The 24,221-nt window shown below is 54.7% G+C and overlaps 1 protein-coding gene across 3 annotated transcripts; it reads left to right on the forward strand.

Annotated features, from left to right (window-relative positions):
- The first annotated feature begins 6,530 nt into the window (after positions 1-6,530).
- SIDT2 (SID1 transmembrane family member 2) lies at positions 6,531-23,381 on the forward strand. Of its 3 annotated transcripts, XM_060160443.1 has the most exons (27): positions 6,531-7,261; positions 8,892-9,013; positions 9,325-9,489; positions 9,578-9,623; positions 10,039-10,140; positions 10,249-10,332; positions 11,148-11,247; positions 11,445-11,510; positions 12,450-12,543; positions 12,891-12,943; positions 13,986-14,057; positions 14,204-14,284; positions 14,477-14,539; positions 15,348-15,466; positions 15,767-15,840; positions 15,948-16,014; positions 16,569-16,642; positions 16,787-16,910; positions 17,541-17,658; positions 18,147-18,283; positions 18,485-18,593; positions 18,825-18,901; positions 19,077-19,123; positions 19,385-19,490; positions 20,180-20,290; positions 21,723-21,836; positions 21,910-23,381. In XM_060160443.1, the coding sequence occupies exons 1-27, from the start codon at positions 7,079-7,081 to the stop codon at positions 21,970-21,972; spliced, it is 2,571 nt and encodes an 856-aa protein (XP_060016426.1). In that variant the 5' UTR covers positions 6,531-7,078; the 3' UTR covers positions 21,973-23,381. The 3 variants fall into 3 exon arrangements, with proteins under 3 accessions (XP_060016426.1, XP_060016427.1, XP_060016428.1); XM_060160444.1 differs by lacking the exon at positions 14,477-14,539; XM_060160445.1 differs by lacking the exons at positions 6,531-7,261; positions 8,892-9,013 and having other exon boundaries at positions 9,402-9,489; positions 9,980-10,140.
- Positions 23,382-24,221: the final 840 nt, after the last annotated feature.

The following is a 24,221-nucleotide window of genomic DNA, read 5'->3' on the forward strand; positions in this document are numbered from 1 at the left end:
TGATTTACTCCTATAAAAGGATAAAATTTGGAGATAACTAAACTGAGGGATTTTTGTTTTTCTACTTGCCTCCCCCTGCCCGCCCTCCCCATCTAATCACACCAAGTTCCTCTCCACCCACCCCCCCAGAGGCATTGCCTTGTGAGCTGGTCACAGGTTCCCCTTAAATCACAGGACAGCAGTGAAAGCAGCCTGGGGCCTGAGGCTTTGCTGATTGTTTCCAAACTGCTGTGTGAACCTCTTCAGTGGCCCAGAAGTGGAAGAGAGGGTAGTGTGGTGGAAGGGGAAGCTCCCTCACCAGCATCTACTTGGGGAAGGAACCAGCAGGAGAATCCATCCCTGCTCTTCTCCAGCCAAGGCAGGAGTGAAACCTTAGCTACATATTTTTACGTAGCCACAAAGCAAAGAACTTAATTGTTTTGCTAAACACATAGTCTTTCTTGGGCCTGATTTTATGCTATGCCTCTTGCCTCTTGCTTATTTGCTGGCTTATTTTATCTTAACAAATCACATCAAAAATATGTATCAAAAAAACAAATTTTACACACTGATAGAGCTTTGACAGCACCCCTGTAAAAATTAATGACACATCAGTGTACTGCAGCATGCTCTTTGATAACCACTGATAGTCCAAGCTATTAAATATAACATCCAGTGTGCTCCATGACCTGGCCCTCTTCAGTTGGTTTATATCCTCCCACCTCTTACTTTGAACTTCATGCCAATAGCATTGAACTCTGAGTCTCTGCCTTTGCCCCAAGTTGAGACCCTCTGGAATATGCTCCTGCCCCTTTGCCAAGCTAGCTCCTACTCATCTGTTAAGAATCCTTCAGAGAGTCCTGGAATGTTTTCTGATTTCTCCTATTTTCAGCTCACATCTGTACTAGGTCTCTCATCTCTGAATTCCCATAATACCCTGTGTAAATCTTTTACCATTGCACTTAATCACTTTTCTACACTGCTAGATATGAATTCCTTAAGAACAGAGAATGTGTTTTAAGTATCTCTGTGTTCCCAGCACCTAGCTTAGTGACTAGTACACACTAGGCACTGAATAAATGAATGAATGAATGAATGGATAGGAGATCGAGTAATTTCTTCATGATCATCTAGCCAGTAACGGTCAGAATTGAAACCGGAATACAAATCATTTGACTTCAATTTCTGTCCTTTCAATGGTATTATGCTGCTGCTTGTAAGAAACAGTAGACATTATTCCAGCTAGTGATAAATTTACCTAAGAACAGTGAAAACCAGAAAGATGCAGTATATACGTATTACAAAAATTATTGAGACATTTTCTGGAATTGTTTGATTAGAACTAGATGGAATTATGAAAGATACATGCACTCCAATATTCATAGCAACATTATCTTCAGTTGCCAAGACATGGAAGCAACCTAAGTGTCCATCAACAGATGAATGGATAAAGAAGATGTGGTATTATATACACAATGAGATACTACTCAGCCATAAAAAAGAATGAAATTTCACAATTTTCAGCAACATGGATGGACATGGAGGGTATTATGCTAAGTGAAATAAATCAGACAGAGAAAGACAAATACTGTAGGATATCACTTGTATGTAGAATCTAAAAAATACAACAAACTAGTGAATATAATAAAAAATAAGCAGACTCACAGATACAGAGAACAAACTAGAGGTTACCAGTGGGGAGAAGGAAGGGGGGAGGGGCAAGATAGCAGTAGGGGATAAAGAGGTACAAACTATTATGTGTTAAATAAGCTACAAGGATATATTGTACAACATGGGGAATATAGCCAATATTTTATAATAACTATAAGGAGTATAACCTTTAAAAATTGTGAATCACTATATTGTACACCTGTAACATATAATATTGTACATCAATATAATACAAGTATACTTCAATAAAAAATAAAAAAGAACTAGATGGAATTAATAAAGATGGTTTTTATAGGAAAAGTGAAGTTAGAAGAAAAAGCTAGACTGGTTCAGAGGGACAAAAATATCGTGAATGAGAAAATCACCTTTGTGAAGACTCTAGGAACCAATGAAATAACAGAAGCAGCTATAGGATGTAGCCTGTGTCCGAGCCAGAGTGTAAAGAGAGGGGACCTGTTCTGATAAGAACAACTTGGAATAAGGACTGGGTAGCTGTATGTGATCTTTAGATACAGTCAGAGAGGAGTAAAAGGTTCTTCAGTTGCATCTTCTGATTTCTTAGCCAGAGACCCAAGGTTTCTTGAAATAGGAGGATGGCTGGCTCAGTTTTATCAGTGATCTTTGGAGACACGGATTTGAGTTGATCAATTATTCATCTGCTTGTTTTCAGCAACCTGATGACCAGCCTCATTTCCTGGAAAGCCCTGATGTTGGTTCCATCACACGGCCACAGGGGACCAGATGCCTGAACGCACTGTGCACATTTCCCCTTCTGAATGGTGAAAACGAAGGTTTAGGAAATGCAGAGTGGCTGATCTGTCTCTGGCAGAAAGTCCTGGCCACTTGGTCAAAGCTCTTCTCCCTTGACTCCCCTTCTACTCTTTAGACAATAGTTCAGGATGATGAATTCAGTCAAGCCCAGCTCCACTGTGTGCGGCATTTAGGAGGACAATGGAGATGAGAGGTGGATCCTGAAGGCTCAGAAACTGCAATTTGCCTAAGATGCACAATACAGGGAATTAAACATAGAACTTTCTATCATCAAAGTCCTTCTTTTTTCCACAACACCATGAAGCTGTGGGATGGGTATGAGACATTATCCCCAGAATGACAGAGTAAATACTGTACCTTTAACTGATTCCTAATCCGATGTGCACCCCCTTTTCACAGTCTTTGATGGAGAGAAAACAGACATGAGGGCAGCTCTGGGAAAGAACAGAACTTGCATGGTGGGAAGAAGGGCTGTACTCTTGCTTCTGGAGCTGCCTATACCCAGGACAATTGTATTTGATCTCCAAGTAGATACACTGAGCCCTTTTTACGGTCACAGTGAAAACAGGGAACGTCAAGTTCATTTCCTTCACGGGGCTGGTTTTACAACCTTTTTTTCTGGGTTAAAGTTATACCATTAGTTAATTCTAAAGTCTGTTTTGATTCTGCCACCCACCTACAGACACGGCCACTACCTACCACCCAGATTCCTAAATTACTCGATCGGATTCAGCTAATCCATCCTGCTGTTGGTGAGTCCTAAGGTCATTTTAACAATACCCCTGAGCCAGCCGAAGCTTCCTTCCTGTCTTCTTGCTCCAAACTCTGAAAATCCTGTGACACAAAATGGAGCTGGACTCGTGGAAAGCTGTGAACCTTGTCAGCTGCCTGGTGAATGGTCCCATTTCCCAGGTCCTTTCTGCATTCAGGATCAGAAGGATGGCCCACAGGGAAATGAAAGGAAGTCATCCAGCCTTGTGACCCAACACTGCCCCCTTCATCACCAGGGCTGGGGTTGGGCTTTTTATATAACATGGCAGAGAATGCAGTAGCTGGGCCTATGCAGAAGGCCAGGGGGCCTGCCCTCAGGACTTGACATCTCTTTGCACTTAGAAGTCTGGCTTTGAGACCCAGCACTGCCCTTCTTTTTTTTTTTTTGCCGTACGCGGGCCTCTCACTGTTGTGGCCTCTCCTGTTGCGGAGCACAGGCTTCAGATGCGCAGGCTCAGCGGCCATGGCTCACGGGCCTAGCCACTCCGCGGCATGTGGGATCTTCCCGGACCGGGGCACGAACCCATGTCCCCTGCATTGGCAGGCAGACTCTCAACCACTGCGCCACCAGGGAAGCCCTGCCCTTCTTTTACGCTGACTGCTGCAGCCAACAAAAAAAGCCTTCACTCCACTCAGGGCTGCCAAACCTCAGAAAGGGCCTATTCATAACAGGCTTGTGCTGTCTCTCCCTCCGGCCCCCAACCCTCCTACCCACCGTGGGTGGGGCAGCAGGGCTGAGGAAAGTTCTGCAGACCTGAGAACAGCAGGAAGACACAGGGCTGCTGCCCTCCCACCCTGTCTGAACACTCAAGGTTAAGCCCTTGAGACCTTGAAAAAGGAAAAGATGTTGCCCGGAGAAAGGGAGCAAACAGAAATATTGATCGTCACAGTTGTTTGGCCCCAGATCGGTAGTTCTCAAAATTTATTGTGTATAGCAAACTTCTGGAGTGCCTCCTAAAATGCAGATTCCTGGGTTACACCTCTAGAGACTGTGATTCAAAAACTGCAAGTAGGGTCTCCATGAGCATTTTAAACAGGCCTAGAGGCACATTTTGCCCCCAAACCTGAGGCAGAGTTGGAATGTTTCTCCCCACCCCCAAGCCCAGCCTGGGATTATTCAGTACAGCCTCAGCACCAACCAGCCTATGGCAGAAATGCTCCGGTCCTCAACTTGTGGTCCCCACAGAACCCGGGAAAGCTCCTGGCACAGACAGGGTAGACCAGTTAAATCACATCAGCCTCAGTGGGGAGCTCAAGCTCAGGGTGGCAGTATTTCTTAGAGTTCCAGATTTACCGGGAGGTTTGTGATGAGGGAAAAAGTGAAGTCCAGTTGGAATGTGGAAGTCTACATTGACTCTCCACACTGGGTTGCTGACTGCATGGAGGGCTCATTGTGAAGATACCTCTTGTAATCCTGAGGATCCTCTGATTCCGATTCAGGTTTGTATAGATATGTGGGATAGAGTACCGGACCAAGGCACAGGGGACTTTAGTGAACTATTCATGAGCTGACTTTTTCTGGGCTTCGCTCTGCCTATCTGTAAAATGAGGGGTTGGCCCAGGAGTCTGCTAAGGTTCTAGAGTTCTCTAGCCCCTGCAGCTTGCTTTTGTTCTTCATCCTCACGTACGAATGCTTGGGCAGGGGCTAGGTCTAATTCTCTCCCTCACTGTTTGCCCAGTATAACTAGAACAGTACCTGGTACATAGTAGGTGCCCATTAAATATTTATTGCAGGAATGAATACATATTTATAACAGGTCATAAGCTAAAATAGTCCTGACTGGAACAATGCCCAGGTAGTAAGGCAGGGGCAGGGACTGAGGCTGCTGGAATCTTGCAAGCAAGAGAACCCTGACAAGCCAATGGCCTAGGTGGCTTCATCAGGGTATCTGACAACTTCAGAGGTGGCCTTTCTTTCCCTTTAAACATATCTAATTTGTCTTAGGTATGTTCTTAGAATTTGTGTACATTGTAGAAAATTTATAAATTTTAAAAATATATTAAATAAATGTAAAGACCATCCAAACAGTGATCTTTCTTTTTTTCTTTCTTTCTTTCCTGAACTTGTCTATACTTTTGGAATTAGAGGACAATGATATGATACATGTTATTTATTTACATTTATTTTTATTTATTTATTTTTGACTGCATTGGGTCTTCGTTGCTGCGCGCAGGCTTTCTTTAATTGGGGCCAGCGGGAGCTACTCTTTGTTGTGGTGTATGGGCTTCTCACTGTGGTGGCTTCGCTGTATGGCCTCTAGGCGCGGCCTTCAGTAGTCGTGGTGCGTGGCCTCAGTAGTTGCGGTGCAGGGGCTTAGTTGCTCCGCGGCACGTGGGATCTTCCCGGACCCCGTGTCCCCTGCATTGGCAGGCAGATTCTTAACCACTGCGCCACCAGGGAAGCCCGATACATGTTATTTAAAAAGCCACCTGTAATTCAAGGGTAATCATTGCTAAATTTTATGCAGTTTTCAACGTTTTTCTATGCATGTCTATGTATTTGGAAAACATACTGTTTATATAGTGTCATAACCTGAATTCTCTGCTTGCATGTCCCTAAATGTCTTAAGCATCACTTTCAATGGCTTCATGATAATAGTACATTTAAGCACTCCCTCATTATGGACATTTAAGCTGTTTCCTTTAAGCTTTGTATTATAAGGATCACAGTGATAAGGATATTTGCTTTTTTTTTTATCTGTATTTCTTATTTCCTTAGGATAGCATCCCAGAAGTGGAATTATTTGGTCAAAGAGTGTAAAGCTCTTTAAGCTCATTGAGACGTGGTGCCAAACTATTTTGTAGAAGTTTCTTTCAACGAGCTTTGTAGCTGCCCCAGCAGAGAAGAAGAGAAACAGCCCTTCGAGCTTGAAGGCATCCTTGAAGCTGTGTGGCCGCTGCAGTGGGAGGCGGGAGCGCACAGGGCTTCTCGGGCATTTCTGTCTCGGCTTCCCCTCCGCGGGCAGTTTCCTAGTTCTTAGAAATTTTTCTTTTCTTAAGATAATTGGGAGGAAAAAAAAACGTCCCAGGAGCGGAGGATGTTAGCGGTAATGGCAGTGGTGGTGGGGGTGAGGGTGACCCTTACGTGTGAAAAAGAGAATTTGTCAACAAGAATCCAACACTTGGAGATCCTTCACGGAAACATCCATCTAATCCAAAGTGAGCTTCCAGAGAAGGTCGGGATAATGAAAGAGGAGCCGGTAACAGGATAGGAGTGGGAGAAGGCCTCCAGCTGGAAAGCGGCGTCCCCTTTAAGACCCAAGCCGAAGCCTGGCCCTTTAAATCTGTGTCAGTTTCCCCTGACGTCAGCGGACGGGCCGGCAGCCCCGCTGTTTACCGCCCCGCGGCGTTGCTCACTCCCCGGAGTTCTGAGCACCGAAGCCGGCGCCCCAGAAACTCGCCGCGCCGCGCGGCGTCGGGTCGCTACCACCTATCACGCCCCTCACCCTCAGACTCTCCTCCTTTCGCGGCCGACCCCGCCGCCGGCTTCCGCTCCCTTCCGCCCTCCCTCCCTCCCTCCCTCGCTCCCCTTTCCCGGCGTCTCCAGGCTCCCAGCAACTAGCCGCCTCCGGGCTGTCACGGCCCTGGCGGGCGTCCGCCGGGTCTCCCAGCCGTGCTCGGCCCCTCGCGAGCTGGGGCCCCTTCCTGTGGCCCGTACCCCAACCCCTCCCCACCCCCTCCCAGCCGCCCCAACCCCTCCCTGGCCGCTGAGAGCGCGTCTGCGGCTCCAGGGGAGGGACCGTTTCCTAATCTCAGGCCGAGGTTAAAGTTCTGGTCCTGGTGAGATGCTGGAAGCTGCGGCCAGAGCCGCAACCCGCCCTGGAGGTGACCTGTCGCTTATCGTCGCCGCCGCCGCTGCTGCCGCCACTGCTGCCCGGCCGGGGCCATGTTCGCTCTGGGCTTGCCCTTCTTGGCACTCTTGGTGGCCTCGGTCGAGAGCCATCTGGGGGTTCTGGGGCCTAAGAACGTCTCGCAGAAAGACGCCGAGTTTGAGCGCACCTACGTGGATGAAGTCAACAGCGAGCTGGTCAACATCTACACCTTCAACCATACTGTGACCCGCAACCGGGTGAGGGAAGGGGCTGGGCTCGGGGCTGGTGGTGAGTGGGCTAGCGGACCAGGGTTCCGCGATGCTGTCAGTCCCCAAGAACAGCCGCCCCACTGGGTTTCCCAGAACCACGCTGGACCCTCTTGCCAGCCCTTCTTTCTTTGCCAGGGATGTTTGTTCTGAAGCTACCAGTGGACAGTTTCTGAAGTTGCCTCTTTCCCATCTTCTCTTTGATCCCTTCCTTTCTACCAGCTGTAGTCTGAGCAGGACTGGCCTGCTCCCTACCCAGCACCCAGAGTCTGACAGTGCTGTGGGGTCTGGGAGCAAGGAAGCAGGCTTGCTACTGGGCTTGGCCCAGAAAACCCCAGGGGGATGAGACAGGCCCAAACTGAAAGGCTCTGCCTCCAGGGAGTTATAGCTGAGACTCCCCAGGGAAATGAATGCAGGACTTCCCAGGCTGCTTTAACTGCTGGGAACTTCCCAGCCCTCTTCCTTCCCTTGGAAAGACAGCTGGCCTTGTAAGTTGAAGGTGGTGGAGATACAGCCAACCCCAGGTTGGGTGGGAGGGGAGAAGGAGTTTGCCTACCGTGGAGAAGCTTCCTCACCCTGATTTCTCTTTCATTTCTCCCCAGCTGTGAGTTGAACATGGGCACAGCTAGGTCTGGGAAGCCTAGACCCCAGGCAGGGCTGAGATTTGGAGCACTCTTGCAGCCTGGCTCACGGTCTCCTGCTCAGCTCTCACCAGGACTGGATTTACTAAGAAGTGGTGGAGTTCAGAATGGGAATCTGATTTTTTTTTTTTTTTTCAGAATGGGGAGGGAGTGGGTTTTGATGGCAGGCCAGGATCTGCCTTCAGTGCCTGGTTCTCTGAAGTTTGATCTCATCCAACTTAGAGTCCTTTCTCTTTTTGCCCCCATATGTGGGGTTACCCTGAGAACGGTGGCCTCTATCCGTCTGGGAGGTGCTGCCCTAAGGGCTTGGGTTTCAGCAGCCCAATAACAAGCAATCCCAGGGTTTATTTTATCTTATTTTTTTCTTTAAGCTCCGACTGTCCTATATACTTTCCTCCATAGTGCCAATGGTGGGAGTGTCTCCATTTTATAGAGGGGGATGTTGAGGCTCAGAGATGTGAAGTGACTTTTCCACAGCCCTATCCCTTGGTCAGAGCTAAGGATAGAACTTGGCCTTCTTGGCTTTCAACGATCCCTGTTTCCCCACCTCCCCGTGGCCTCTGGCTGCCAGATGAGTTGTAGAATAGGAACTTCCTGGCTCACAAGGAAGAAGGTTGGGGAGCACTTCTTGCTCTCCCGTGTCCCTGTGTGTGCGCATGTGTGTACATGCACGCGTGTGCAGACGCATGTGTGTGCAGGCATGTGCATCCGTGAACTTTTATAGCAATGGGGTATGCTGGGGCTGCCTGAGGTCTCCATTGTGTTTCCCATCCTCTCCCCTAAGTCCCTCCTGGAGTCTGGGGGCTGCCCTGGCAGATGAAGGGGCATAAGTAGCTCCCCAGCTCCACCTGGATGGGGAAAGCACAAAGCCGTCTGCTTGAGGGAGGGCAGAGCTCACAGTCTCTGGAGCCATGTGTTCCCGTGGCAGAATTAGAGTCACCACGGGCTCGACTGAGGGACATTTCCATGTCATCTTGCAGACAGAGGGCGTGAGAGTGTCCGTGAATGTCCTGAACAAGCAGAAGGGGGCTCCTTTGCTGTTTGTGGTCCGCCAGAAGGAGGCGGTGGTGTCCTTCCAGGTGCCCCTGATCCTGCGAGGGATGTGAGTAGGACCCGGGGACCAGGGAGGGGGGGTAGGCCCAGGCCAGGCCTTGCCCAGAGCCTCACTCAGGGCCTTGTCCAGGGCCCCCGACCACCTGGGTGCCCCTCTGTTTCTTCTCCCCATTCCCCGAGCCAGGAGGCTGGTCAACGGCACAAGGGCCCAGCCAGCTGACCTGGAGCTTGTCAGCCTAGTGGAGGTGGGGTAGGGAGGTAGTGGGACCAGAGCGGAGGAATTGGGGCTCTGCTCCCCTGGAGTGGCATGCTGGCTGTCATGGAACCGCAGTCATGTCTCATCTCTGCCTCGGACCATAGGTTTCAGCGCAAGTACCTCTACCAAAAGGTGGAACGAACGCTGTGTCAGCCCCCCACCAAGAATGAGTCCGAGGTCCAGTTCTTCTATGTGGATGTGTCCACCCTGTCACCAGTCAACACCACGTACCAGCTCCGCGTCAGCCGAATGGATGACTTTGTGCTCAGGTCTGCAGGGGAGAGCGAGGGGGCCACGGGACTGGCCTCCTTCACAAACTCTGGGAGTAACGGTGGGGGGCTCTTCTCTGCCCCACAGGACCGGAGAGCAGTTCAGCTTTAATACCACGGCAGCGCAGCCCCAGGTAAGACCTCCCTGTCAACGGTCCCTCCAGAGGAGAAATGGGGAAGCTTGGACTTGGGGGTGGGAGTGGTCAGCACTCTTTGCCAGGAGTTTCAGGTTGGTTGTACTCTCCGTGGAGGACTCTCTAGAAGCAGGAGTACTTGCCCTAAGGTGGCGGGGGACAGACAGTATAGGAAGTGCAGAGACATGGGGTCTGGCTGCCATCTTTCCTACTTGCCCCTTGGGCACTGTCCTGAGTGCCCAGCTGAGGTTGAGGGGAGTGGTGTATGGGAAATGGACCTGCTTGTGGGCAAGGCCTTTCTTCCCAGAGAGCCTCCACTGCCCAACCCTGGGAGGATTCACACTCTTCCCTTCTAGAGGGGCAAAGAGAGCATCCTCATGGGATGGGGCTCTCCCCGCCCTCCCTATGCCCTCAGTACTTCAAGTATGAGTTCCCGGAAGGAGTGGACTCAGTCATTGTCAAGGTGACCTCCAACAAGGCCTTCCCCTGCTCAGTCATCTCCATCCAGGATGTCCTGGTAAGTAACCTGCCCTTTTACTCTCCACCAGTGGATAGCAGGGCTGCTGAAGAGAGGGGACAGGGCCCAGGACCCTGCCCATCTGTCTGTCCCCTCCTCCCTCTGTAGTGCCCTGTCTATGACCTAGACAACAACGTAGCCTTCATTGGCATGTACCAGACTATGACCAAGAAGGCAGCCATCACCGTGCAGGTAGGAAATGGGCGTGGCCCACTGGGGGGTGTGGCCAGGTGGTTAGCTTTCCTAACCCTCCCTTCTTCTCCCCTGCCCCATTCCTACCCTACCCACAGGACTGAGTCTTGGCCGTCCAGTCCCTGAGACTTTGGGTCCCCTGATACATGCAAGCATTGAATCACAATCCCAGTTGCCTTTGGGGACAGGAAAGAGCAGAGTACCCTTTATGGCTGCTCTGTACACGTCATTCACCACAGCTGGGAGAGGAAAGGGCCCTGGCTGGTGTTGAGGGCTGCCCTTGGCAAAGGCTAAAACCTGTGCTGGGGGCAGGGAGGGAGAGGCATGTGTTCAGCTCACGATATCTAGTTGTGCAGCTGACGGAGGCAGCACGGCCCCTCCACTTTTTCTCCTGACTGATGCCCAGGCTATAATAGGGCACCCATGTGTTCCATGATGATGGGGCATACCCTCATTTGCTCACCTGGCAGTAGTGTTAGTGCAGGGTATGGGCTCTGGAGTCAGACGATCCTGGCTCTACCACTTACTGGCAGTGTGACCCTAAGCTAACATCCAACAGGGATAATGATAGTACTCACTCATAAGGATCTTTGTGAGGATTCAATAAAATAATATATGAGCAAAGAGTTTAGCATAGTGTCTGGCCTGACACTATGTATTCAGGCCAGACAGGGTTAGGTATTCAGAAAAGGATGGTGATGGCGATGACAAATGATGACGGTGCTGTGATGATGGCAGTCATCTTCGTCATCACTGTCCTCACCATCCTCCTCATCGTCACCATCATCGCCATTATCACCGTCCTCATCCTGCAGCGCAAAGACTTCCCCAGCAACAGCTTTTACGTGGTAGTGGTGGTGAAAACTGAAGACCAAGCCTGTGGAGGCTCCCTGCCTTTCTACCCCTTTGTAGAAGGTACATTTTGTGCCCTGGGCCTGGCCAGGGGTGGGAGGGCTTGGACACTTCCCGGGAGGTAAAAGAGCCTGTGTGGCTGATTGATGGATCTGATGGGATGTGGGTTTCTGGCTCCAGACTCTCCCAGGCCTGGTCCCGCCAACTCTAGCCAAGCTCCAGGCAGGCGCTGGTTTGCCATTTTGCCATTTTACTTCCAGATGAACCGGTCGATCAGGGGCACCGCCAGAAAACCCTGTCAGTGTTGGTCTCTCGAGCAGTCACGTGTGAGTGTGGGTGGCTGAGTGGGGATGGCCTGGCCACTGGCTCTTCTTTCAGGCCTGGGGTAGGGAGTGTTCTCTGAATGGGAAGGGTAAGGAGGACCTACTCGAGCAGGCTGACAGGGTAGGAAGGAGGAGTGGTCTTGGAGGGCTTCATGACGGGGGTGGGGGGGGGTGGGGGGAGGGAGCGGCGGGAGGGTGAGTAATGTGCTTTGGAGCATCCATGAGTAAAGAGATTGAGGGACTGAGATCTAGATCTGTCTCTGCCACTGTGGGCAGTGTAATCTCATTGAGCCTCAGTTTCCCCATCTCTGTAACAGGAGTAATAGAATGTTAGTCTCTATTAGCCTCACTAAGTCAGCTTAGCACAAAATTAGTAGGAAAGTTCCAGGCCCCTTAGTCATGCTCGATAAATGTTTACCGAGTGATTGAATAGAGCCCTTTGTAAACTGGAAAGTATAAGATAAAAATAAAGGATTGTGGCAGAAGGGGAAAGAAGCTGCCTCTCCTGCATGGATTCCTTATTCAGCACATTTGTTTCCAGTCCCTTCTGTGTGCTTGGTGCTGTGCTCTAGCTGTGGTCCTCAGGGTGCCCCTGTCTAGAGCCTGTTGCTATGCAGGGTGCTGAAGGCTGTGAGGAACCCAGGACAGTCACTGTGGGAGGTCAGGGCAGAGAAAGCCTCCTAGAAGACACAGCTCCTCAGCTGTGTTTTGAAGGTTAAGTCAAGGAGGGGTCTTGGAGAAAGAAGTAGGGGAGAAAGTTCTAGCAGAGGGAGCTGTGTGAGCAGAGCCAGGAATCATGTCGAGTTTGGCATATTGTTGGCACTGGCTGGGTCATTCCACCCGAGGGGAGACGTGGAGAGAGATGAGCCTGGGCCCTGCGTGCTGTGATGGGCAGGCGTGGAAAGTACTGGTGTATTTTCCTTCCCACTTCCCTGCCCACAGCCGAGGCCTACGTTGGCGGTATGCTCTTTTGCCTGGGCATATTTCTCTCCTTCTACCTGCTTACCGTGCTCCTGGCCTGCTGGGAGAACTGGAGGTAAAATGGGACCGCTGGGCCCTCCCCTGCTCTGGGGTAGGTCAGGCACGGGGAAATGGCCTGGCAGGATCTATGTGGCCCTGGATAATCTCCAACCACGAGGCATAGGAATGCAGGTCCCTGTGAGGGTCTGAGGTCCCTGGGCCTCTGCTCTGGAAACCAACCCCTCCCCTCAACCTTCTTCCCAAGCAGGGAGACCCCACATTGCTTCCCAGCCTGGGAGGACCCCTGGGATCATGGATGGAGGACAGGGTTATGGGGTGGAGAGGGTGGAAGGCAAGCCAGCCCAGCATAGGAGGGATCCTCCGGCTGCCCTTCTGGTTTGTCTCTGGATTCCGTCCCTGCAGGCAGAGGAAGAAGAGCCTTCTGGTGGCCGTGGACCGAGCCTGCCCAGAAAGCGGTACCTCCAGAGGGTCTGGGTTGGTGGGCTGTTTGCTTTGTTGTTTGGTGGGGATAGTGGTGGATGGTTCCCTTGGGGGTTGGAGGAGGAAGGTCCCACTGAGGGCTTCTGGATGTTCAGATAGGGAGTAACACTGTAGGTGGAAATGGGCCTGGGGCAGTGTGCCTGTTGGTCCCTAACGTGCCCGTCTTAAAGACTGTCACTTGATTCATTCAGTGTCTGGGTCTAGGTACGCTGTCTGCCGCTTCAGACAATGCGACTCACCGCCTCTGGGATTATTAACTTTTCGTTCTCTTTCCCCTTCTTCTACCCCTCTCTCTCTATCCTCCCTCCTGCTTGGGACCTTCTCTCTCAGCTTCTCTCCTTGGTAAGCTCCAGGTGCTGTGGGCGGAGGAGCTGGAGTCCAGAGTGGGGAGGGGGAGGGGAAGTAGAGGGGTGTCTGGGTGGGACCCGGGCAGGCCGATGCTGGTCTGTCCTTGCTGCTGGTAACTTAGATGGTCAATTCCTTGACTTTGCTGTCTTTTTAGGGAGGAAAGAGGGGCCTGAGAGTTTCCAATGGGGCAGGTGGTGGTGGTGGGATAGGTGTTTGCTGGTATAGGTGCTTATTCTTTGCTGCCGCCATGGCCCCTCTGTGTCTCTCTTTGGATTCTTCCTTCCCCCTTCTCCCTGGCTTGCAGCCTCTCTCTGCTTCCAAGGCTAAGGGGTCCTTGACTTCTTTCTTTCTTTTTCTTTTTTTTTATGACTCATAAATTATAGTTTATTGAATTTTTAGAAACAGAATAATTAAGCATTGCAAATTTGTTTTAACATTTCTGTTGAAAAACCTTTAAAGTGTATACATACATACTTTAATAACCACAATATACTCTATGATATTTAATTTTTCATGGTAACAAAGGGCTTTGAATATTAATCAATATGCTAAATACTAAACTACTATAATATGTGCAAGAGATTTCCTAGTACATTATTCTCATTTTAGCCTGGTAGCACCCTGCAGGTGAGGAAGGTAATGTAAGGGGTCCCTGACTTCTTGTTGCAGGTCACCCTCGGGTCCTGGCCGATTCCTTCCCTGGCAGCTCCCCGTACGAGGGCTACAACTACGGCTCCTTTGGTACGCGTCCGCACTTGAGCTCATGCTTGCCCACTCGCCGGGTCACCACCTCCAGGGTGGCCTCCTCGGCGCCCCCTGGAGACGGGTCCAGAGTCCCCTGCCCTGAGGTCTCTTCTGCCTGCCTCACCATTTACTATTTCCTACAGAGAATGGTTCCGGCTCCACTGGATCCACCGATGGTCTGGTTGGCAGCGCAGGCCCTGGGGACCTCTCCTACAATTACCAGGGTGAGTGGGCCAGGCGGGGCAGAGCTGTGCGGTGCAGGGCTGGTGCTGGCTGCACGAACCATGACGGTGGGCGGTTGCCTCTTCTGCCAGACGCTGGAACCAGGGAAGGGCTTGCTGTCTCCCCACCCCTCTCCTCCCTCATCCCTTCCTCCTTGGTCCCACTTCCCCGGTAACTTTCCCTTTCCTTTGAAGGGCACGACCAGTTCAAGCGGCGCCTCCCCTTTGGCCAGATGCGGCAGCTGTGCATTGCCATGGGTAGATGTGGGGAGGGCGAGTGCTGCTCTACCAATCAGCTCCTGCCAGGGCGGTTGACTGGAGCCAGAAGGCTCTAGGACCAGAAAGATGCTTTGTGCATGGCTTCCCCATCTAATGCCAATAATTGCTAGCTCGTGTGTCTTTTGAGATAGGCAGGCACTGGCCCCTGATGCTGGCAAGCTGGTACCCCAGCCTCCCCCAGGCCAGATATTCTGGTTGGCTGTTGTGTTTTCCAGCACCTCACTCTCTGGCCTTCTGGGGCTCATGGGCCGGGGTGTCATGTCCTGGCCCTGGGGGCCTTTGGTCAGCAAGGTTACAGGAGGAAGCTTCCGAAGGCACAAGAAAGGAACAGGATAAAGGATTAGAGAGGAGGCAGCCTCTCACCCTTGCCTGCACCCCAGGGCCCACTGGGTCTTTACCCAGTGGGGGCCAAGGCAGTGTCTTCTCAGAACCCACACAGCTGGGCATCTTCTAATCAGCGTGACTTCTGCCAAATTCAGTCCTGCTGCTCGTGTTTGGGGCCCGGGGTCTGCTCGGTGTCCTGGCCTGGAAGCCTAGCTCAGTGAGGCGGCAGGGCTGGAGCGGTCCCTGTTTGGTGGCCTCTTCGCAGAGTCCACCCTTGTTGCCCTCAAGGACTTAGGAGTACCCGATACCTCCTCCCCAGGCCTGAGCCCACCTCTAACCCCGCTCTGAGCCCACAGTTTGCCTCTTCCCACTGCCTAGTAATTGTGACAATTGTCCCAGGTGGGTGGGGACAGACCTTGGGTTCTGTGCCCACTAGGTTACCCTTCTCCCCTTTCTGCCCCAGACCATTCCCTTGATCCTGTGGGCACCCGGCCACGACTGGACTCCATGAGCTCCGTGGAGGAGGACGACTATGACACATTGGCCGACATTGATTCAGACAAGAATGTCATTCGCACCAAGGTGTGACCCCACGTGGGTTGGCCCTGGTCACGGGTTCCCAAGGAAGGGAGATTGTGTGTTCAGCCCCAGCGTATCTCGCCACTGGGTGGCATGTTATGAAAGCAAAGGGAAGGAGCTTGCTGGGGTGGCACAGATTCCAGGGGAAATTGACTCGGCTCCCAGCCCTCTGGACCGCCCAGAACTCGGCCTGCTGGAATTCTGGCCTGTGGGAGGGAGGCCCCCCCATGTCCTCCTCTAACCTGGGCGAGAGGGGCTTCTCTGGGGCAGTGGGGCAGGGGGCTCACTCCAGCTTCTCCCCAGCAATACCTCTGCGTGGCTGACCTAGCACGCAAGGACAAACGCGTCCTGCGGAAAAAGTACCAGATCTACTTCTGGTGAGTGGGGGAGCAGGCCGGCCTTCCTGTCATTGGCAGGACGGTGCGGTGGGTTCTCGGGTTCTTCCTCGGTGCTGCCACCTCACCGCCGCCCTCCCACTCCTCAGGAACATTGCCACCATTGCTGTCTTCTATGCACTTCCTGTGGTGCAGCTGGTGATCACCTACCAGACGGTGAGTGGGCAGGGGCCGGCTCCCCAGGGCCCAAGCTAAATGCCCTCGAGGAGCTGCCCCAGGCTGGGACAATGCCCCAGTGCAGAGCCTTCCAGCCTGCGGCTTTGGAGCCAGCACAGGTCCTAGGTCATGGGTCCTGGGTTCCCATCCCAACTCTGCCTTACCAGCTGGGTAGCCTTAAGCAAGTCACTCAACCTCCCTGAGCCTCAGTCGGTTCATCTGCAAAATGGGGGCAGCATGCCAGCAGTAGTGGCCCCTCCCCCAGGTCATGGGGATTTATGAAACAAAAGTGCTGGGACTTTGTAAGTCTCGGTTTCCCTTCCCTCTTCTCTGTACTGTGGGGCAAGAACCTCCGTCATGGTCATGCCTCAGGGTTTTCAGCCACACCTAGCGAGGGGGGCAGTGACTTTACCAAAAGTGGGGCTTGCTGGTGTCACGTGCGCACACCTGCTGGGCGTGGCGGCACCTCCCATCCGTTGCAGAACGCAACTGGTGGTGGCGCAGGCTGTGGACTGAGGCACTTTAGCAGTGCCCCCTCCCTGCTCCCGCTGCAGGTGGTGAATGTCACAGGGAACCAGGACATCTGCTACTACAACTTCCTCTGCGCCCACCCTCTAGGCAACCTCAGGTGGGGATCCACTTGGGAGGAGGCCCCTTTTCCCATCGTACGGTGAACCAGGGCAGGGGCAGGGGCTCTGCGAATGCCCGCCTCGGGTGGGGAAGTGGCCAGGGCATGAGGCCGAGGCAACGTGCCCGCTGTCGCCCCTTCCAGCGCTTTCAACAACATCCTCAGCAACCTGGGGTACATCCTGCTGGGGCTGCTCTTCCTGCTGGTCATCCTGCAGCGCGAGATCAACCACAACCGGGCCCTGCTGCGCAACGACCTCTACGCCCTGGTGAGGAGCGCTCGCCTGCCCGCTGAGGCCTCAGGCCCAGACCCTTCCTAGCAGGCAGGGCCCTGCCCAGCCCTACCCAGCCCTGCCCAGCCCTACCCAGCCCAGCCCAGCCCAGCCCAGCCCAGCCCTGCCCAGCCCTGCCCTGCCCTGCCCAGCCCTGCCCAGCCCAGCCCTACCCAGCCCTGCCCTGCCCAGCCCAGCCCAGCCCTGCCCTGCCCTGCCCTGCCCAGCCCTGCCCAGCCCAGCCCTGCCCAGCCCTGCCCTGCCCAGCCCAGCCCAGCCCTGCCCAGCCCTGCCCAGCCCAGCCCTGCCCAGCCCTGCCCTGCCCAGCCCAGCCCAGCCCAGCCCTGCCCTGCCCAGCCCTGCCCTGCCCTGCCCTGCCCAGCCCTGCCCTGCCCTGCCCTGCCCTGTCCAGCCCAGCCCAGCCTGGCCCTGCCCAGCCCTGCCCTGCCCAGCCCTGTCCAGTCTTATCCTGCCCAGCTTTGTTGTGCCCAGCCCGGCCCTGCCCTTGCTAAATACCCACTCTACCCCCCATCCCACTCCTTTCTCATGATCTCCCTCTTTAGGGCCCCTTCCTTCCTCCCTTCCCACCTTACCTCATCTCTCCTTTCCCTTCTCTCTCCGCAACAGGAATGTGGGATCCCCAAGCACTTTGGCCTCTTCTATGCCATGGGCACGGCCCTGATGATGGAGGGGCTCCTTAGCGCTTGCTATCACGTCTGCCCCAACTATACCAATTTCCAGTTTGGTGAGCGGGGCCTCCCTCTTCCCTGGCTGAACCTCAACAGGAATCTGCCTGAGTCTGCCACCCCCATTCACCCGCAGGGATTGGGATCCCCAAGATACAGCCATGTGGGCGACTCCAGGGATGGAGGACCTGTGTGAACACGCATCCTAGCTTGTAGAACATAAGCGTCTGGATGCTGTTTCATACATCTGTCAAGCCTTTCCTGTGGAAAGGCACGTGCACGCACTGAGAAAACAAAGATAATTAAGATGCAGTCCCCGACCTCAGAGTGCTCGGACTAAGTTGTCCTTGTCGTCAGGGGAAGTCAGACTGTGGGTGACAGCCAGTGGGGCGGCAGTGGGGCGTGGCAGGGACAGTTAAGGAGCTGCAGTTCAAGCGCCAGCCCGCCACCAGCTTGCTCAGTGGCTGTGACGAGGTGTGGGGACCGGGGTTCCATGCCCGGGCTCCGCAGATGTTTCCGTAGCTCACATCCACGTCCCTCCACCTAGACACGTCATTCATGTACATGATCGCGGGGCTCTGCATGCTGAAGCTGTACCAGAAGCGGCACCCAGACATCAACGCCAGTGCCTACAGCGCCTATGCCTGCTTGGCCATCGTCATTTTCTTCTCTGTGCTGGGCGTGGTGAGGCCCCGGCCTGCTCTGCTCACCTGTAGGAAAGGTGCACACGTGTGCACACACCCCCGTCCACCCCTGCAGGAGAGAGCCCTGCTCCTTCCCTAAAGTGCCCTCCCAGCCTGGTGGGCTTAGAGCCGGCTCTCCCAGAGGAAGGGCGGGCCGGGAGAGCAGCTTTCTCCTCAGCCCTGCCTTTGGTGGCCCCAACAGGTCTTCGGCAAAGGGAACACAGCATTCTGGGTCATCTTCTCGGTCATTCACATCATTGCCACCCTGCTCCTCAGCACACAGCTCTATTACATGGGCCGCTGGAAGCTGGGTGAGCGCTCGCCTGGGGCCTGCTGGGGTTGGTGGCCTCGGGGACCTGGTCTCACGGGAGGCTTTTGGGTTCTGCCCTCTCACAGGGGGCCCAGGGGAGTCACTGGGTACGGAATTCAATGAGGCCTTGGCACAGCTGTGCCCCCGAGAGGCCCTGGGTCCTCTCAGCTGGCACAGACCAGGGGCCGGACAAAAGGGTGCCCGTGCCTTTCAGCACCTTCCCTTCTTATAGACTCGGGGATCTGCCGTCGCATTCTCCACGTGCTCTACACGGACTGCATCCGGCAGTGCAGCGGGCCCCTCTACGTGGTACCTGCCCAGCTCCCCGGGCCCCTCCTCCTCTATCTCCACTCTTCCTCTTCCCTCCACTGGGGGGCACTCGGAGCGCAGCTGAGAGCCCAGGGGCGGGGTGGGGACCCTCTGACGGGCCTCCCTCCACTTCTCTCCCTGTCTCTCAGTTCCCCTGTCCTCTGCTTCCCTCCAGGACCGCATGGTGCTGCTGGTTATGGGCAACATTATCAACTGGTCACTGTGAGTCCGGCCATCATCTGTGTAGCCAGGCTGGGTGGGCAGCTCGGCGCTTGGCCAGCCATGGGCTTCTGTGGGGAACATGGACAAATTTGGGCATGAGACATGGGGGCTGGAGAGAGAGGTGTTGGCGCCTGGGGTTCTAGAATCTTCTGTGGGCCTCTGAACCCAGCCCCACATCCTCATAAAACATGGGTTGGTGGGGAGGGAGAGCCCTTTCCTTGCTCCTCCCCTGCTTCACCAGCTCTTCCTCCCTCCTGCCAGGGCTGCCTATGGGCTCATCATGCGTCCCAATGATTTTGCCTCCTACCTGTTGGCCATCGGCATCTGCAACCTGCTTCTTTACTTTGCCTTCTACATCATTATGAAGGTGAGCGGGGCTGGCTGAGCCCCTCAGCCAGCGGCTCTGCCTTGTGGGGAGGGAGATGGGCACAGCCTCCCTGGGGCAGCACCAAGAGGGAGTGAGAATTTTTCTGTCCATCCCTCCAGGCTACTGAGTCTTGAGGAGGGGAGAGGCTAGTCTCTTGCACGTACTCCCCGGGAGCCAGCTATATCCTCAGACCCGTTTCCTGAGCCCCTTCTGTATTCTAAGTATGGCCCGTAGAACTGGTAGCACTTGAGGCCACAGCTGGCAAGAGCCCCGTTCTGTGGAGAAGGGGTTGAGGAGGTGGGGCTTGCTGAGTCTGTGTTGGGCTTGGGCCTCCGAGGGCTAGGTGCTTCCCAAGGGCCCCTCGTGCCATCCACCGTGAGAGGAGCCCCCAGGCCGTACACCCCCCAGCCAGGGTGGGCCTGGGTTCTGGGCACATGGATGGAGGGTTCTGGGCACATGGATTCTGGGCACAGGGTTCTGGGCACATGGATGGAGGCCCAGCCAGGGTGGGCCTCAGGGGTGAGGACACCAGGGTGCTAGTGTGGGGACCAGTTGAGCTGTGTAGGGTGATGGGATGGATCCAGGAAGGCTTCCTAAAGCATCCATCCTGAAAGCCTGGGACGGCGCTTCCAGGGCAGGCCAGGAAGTGGCGCAGGGCCCTCAGGCTGCTCTTCCCCATCTTCCCCCAGCTCCGGAGCGGGGAGAGGATCAAGCTCATTCCCCTGCTCTGCATCATCTGCACCTCGGTGGTCTGGGGCTTTGCACTCTTCTTCTTCTTCCAGGGGCTCAGCACCTGGCAGGTGAGTGGTCCTCCTGCCAAGAGGCTACGGGAGTCGCCCACAGGCTCATCGTGAGCCCACAAACAGCCAGTTCTCTTCAAAAATTGTTTGTGAGCATCGCCCGTGCTTTTCACAGCTGCTTTCTCATTTCGTCCTCCTACTGTTCACCACGCCAGCGTGGAAGTATCCCCATTTTACTTATGAGGCAGTGGAGGCTCAGACAGACCCAGTGACCTGCCCAAGGTCACACAACCAGTGGTGGCACAGCTGGGGTTTGAAGCCAGAGGTGTCAGGCTCTTCCCTCTGCCTCGTAGGGCACCTGCTGTGATCAGAACGACGTCTGGCAGCGTCTCTGCCTTTGAAGCACTTACAATCTAGTTCCAGAAAGAGAGAGACTGTCAGTTCCTGGCTTTTCTTTACAATATAGTACAATGAAGGGTAATAGACTAGACAGGTAGGGGATGTGTAGGAGGGCAGAGGACAGAAAGGCTTCTGTGAGTTAGGAGGTCCAGGAAAGCTGCTTAGAGGAGGCAGGGCTTGCTCTTGGCCTTTAGAGACCCTGGCTGATGGGGAAGGGCCCTGTGGCCCAGAGGTGCCGTGACTTGAGTAACGAGGCAGAGGCAGCTTAGTGGTCAGTGACTGCATTCGCTTGGGAGCCGGGTAAAGACCGTGAGCTCCTTGAGGGCGCTGCGGAGCTTTCTTGGTCATCTCTGTGGTCTCAGCATATGGCATGGACGGCCCCCAGACACAGAGTGAGGTCCAGCCAGTGTTTGCTGGACGGAGGTTGGGGAGGTTGGGGAGATAATGGTGGACCTCGAGGGCCTCGGGTCATGGCCCACAGGTCCTGGCTACTGTCACCCTCGGGCGGGGCCGTGTGAGCTGACAATAGTGCTTTGGAGAGAAAGTGAGCCGGGAGGAGCCCTGGAGGACTGATTGGAGCCGGGGGCGGAGTCCAAGGCAGGGAACGGAGTTAGGAGGCTTTGGTGGCCTTCTAGTCCTTCAAGGGAATCATGACCAGTGCTCTCAGGGAGCAGTCTGCAACTAAAGGCCAATTCTTAGGTGTGGGAGATGAGGGCAAGGGGTGAGCCTGAAAAAGGGTGCTCTCCACGGGCTTCCCTGGTGGCGCAGTGGTTGGGAGTTCGCCTGCCGATGCAGGGGACACGGGTTCATGCCCCGGTCCGGGAGGATCCTACATGCCGCGGAGCGGCTGGGCCTGTGATCCATGGCCGCTGAGCTTGTCCGGAGCCTGTGCTCCGCAACGGGAGAGGCCACGACAGTGAGAGGCCCGCGTACCACAAAAAAAAAAAAAAAAAAAAAAAGGTGCTCTCCAGCCTAGGGCTGGGGCTGGGAACTGGGAACAGAGAGTGCCTGGAGGGGATGGGAGCTGGTCTGGCCCACTGGCCCAGCCTCCCCTGGGCGGTGTCAGCAGGCAGCTCTCCCTGTTCCACCCCAGAAAACCCCTGCAGAGTCCCGGGAGCACAACCGGGACTGCATCCTCCTCGACTTCTTTGATGACCACGACATCTGGCACTTCCTCTCCTCCATCGCCATGTTTGGGTCATTCCTGGTATGTCGGGGAGGCTGGAGAGGAGGCGGAGGTGGCCTCCTTTCCTGGGCTTGACTCCGCATCCGCCCTCCAGGTGTTGCTGACACTGGACGACGACCTGGACACAGTGCAGCGGGACAAGATCTACGTCTTCTAGTGGGAGCCGGGCCCTTGCTTCTCTCACTGGGCCCTTAGCTCCTCTGCCGCACTGCCCAGAGCCTCCGTAGTGCCAGGGGCGTGAGTCCCAGCCCTGCTGCCCAGTGCCAGGTGGCCGTGGGACAGCGAGGTCCAGCCCAGGCTTGGCCCAGGACAGTCACAGGGTGGCCTTGCGCCTTGTTCCTGCCCTCTGCCAGGGAGGAGGCCTGCCCCCCTGAAACCCTGGATGTTGGCCAAATTGCTGTTTTCTTCTCAGTGTTGGGGCCCTCCGCAGGTCCCCGTCCGTCAGCTCTCTGTTTGTCATCTGCAGAAGAAAGGAGGGAAGTGTTGCCTGCCCATCTCATGCCTTGCATTCTGCCCATCCTTCCCCTCCCCCCTGGCCTGGGACCCAAAGCCCTTTCTTCTTCCCCGAGCTTCCACTCCAGGGCCCTGGTCTGGGGCCTGATTCTCTGTCCTGCACCAGGGTTCTCTCCACTACTCCTGGGTCTGCATCTGGCTGCCATCACTGCCCACTCAGCTCAGCCAGGATGGATGGGGCTGTCGGATTTTGGGGACCGGCCAGCTGGTGCTGGGCTTTTGGTGCTAAGGCCTGCGAGGGGTCCCAGGCAGTGCTGCCTCCTACCTCTGACCTGTGCTCAGGGCTGGCTCTTTAGCAACGAGCGTCAGCCCACATTGTCAGAACCACCTTTGATCGAAGGACTGAATTCAGAGGTCACTTTCGTATCCCGTCAGCTCCCAGACTGATGTTGGCACCAGGATTGGAGGGAAAAAGCAACTCACTTTCCTTCCCTTCCTTTTTCTTTCCAGGCCCTTAGTCCTGCCAAGCCCCAGTTGGGGGCCTTTCAGTGCCATTGACACTGCCCGAGAATGTCCAAAGGTGAAGGAGGGGAGATACAAAGAGCCCAGCCCGGCCCGCCGCCTCCACGGCCACGGGAGCCCCAGTGCCTATCTTAGAAAGGGGCTCAGGGAAGGGACATGACATTCCCCTCTATGTCCCTGGTCCAGCCTCACTCTAGGACCCAGGGCTGGCTTCTAAGTTTCCGTCCAGTCTTCAGCCAAGTTCTGTGTCAGTCGCACACATGCACACATGTGAAACCTTGGAGTTTACACTGAGTTGCCCCAGCTCCGGTTCCCCTGGCTGCTCTGCGCCTTGGATCCTCTTCGCCCTACCTGGTCTGTTCTAGATGCCAAGGTCGGGGGAGGTCAGGTCGGGCCTCTGCCTTGGGGATGGGAATGTGTTTTATTCTCCTCAGCTTGTTTTTATAGCTCTCCTTTGGGCTGGGGAGAGGAGGAGGGAGGGTCTGGATCTTTTTTCAGAGCTCCGTTTAATGTCTGTTTCCATGCTATGGTTGCATTTCTGTTTTCTATGAATGAGTCTGCATTCAATTAAAGAAACAACCAGATGCAGTTCTTGGGCCCATCTTTGCTCCCTCTTTCTGGGTGAAGATGTTGAGAATGATGGGTGAGGCACGGCGCCCCCATTTCCCAGGTCTTCTGGTCTACCTTTCTCTTCCAAGCCCCAGTCCCATCGGGAATAGCAGTCCCTCGATGCCCTCACGTTTTTTTCCTCTCCTTGGAGCAACGGCATCAGTTCAGTCACCATTTACCAGGGGCCTGCTCCATGCCAGGTGCCATGAGGGTGGAGAGGATAGCGTAGTGAAAAAGCCTTAGCTGTGCCATCTCACCTCCGAGAGTCTCCCCTTACCTGGCAAGTGGCAGCAGCCTCTGCCCTCCTGGTCCCCACCCACCAGTCAGACGAGCTTCACTTCTGATCTGAGCCTCTCCCAGCTCAGCGGGCTGCGGGCCGCAGGCACAGGCAGTACTCCCTGACCTGCTTTAATGGACAGGTGGTACTCTGCAAACAGCAGATGGTGATGGATGGTGGGAGAGTGGGCATGTGGATGACATGCAGGCTCCAAGAGGAAGGAGATTTGAAATGACCCTGGAAGGTTGATTTAGATTTCCGCAGGCTAAGGAGGACAAGATGGGGAGCGGGTGGGGGTGGGAGGGGGCGGGTACCGGGTGGGGGTGGGAGGGGGCGGGTAGCGGGGAAGCTGGTGAATTCAGGACACAACCGGAGGTCTGGGCTCTTCTCTAGCCGATCCCCAGCTCCTCTCCATGCTCTTCCCCGCAGATGCCACTAGGGGGCAATATAGCTCTTCGCGCCACTAGGCTCTGGCGTCGGGAGCTGGCTGTGGTGGGCAGACCCTCCCTAGACTGCCTGGCCCGGCTGTCCCTCTCCTGGTGGTG

Source organism: Lagenorhynchus albirostris, chromosome 9 (assembly GCF_949774975.1).
Source record: "Lagenorhynchus albirostris chromosome 9, mLagAlb1.1, whole genome shotgun sequence".
Classification (NCBI taxonomy): Eukaryota; Metazoa; Chordata; class Mammalia; order Artiodactyla; family Delphinidae; genus Lagenorhynchus; species Lagenorhynchus albirostris.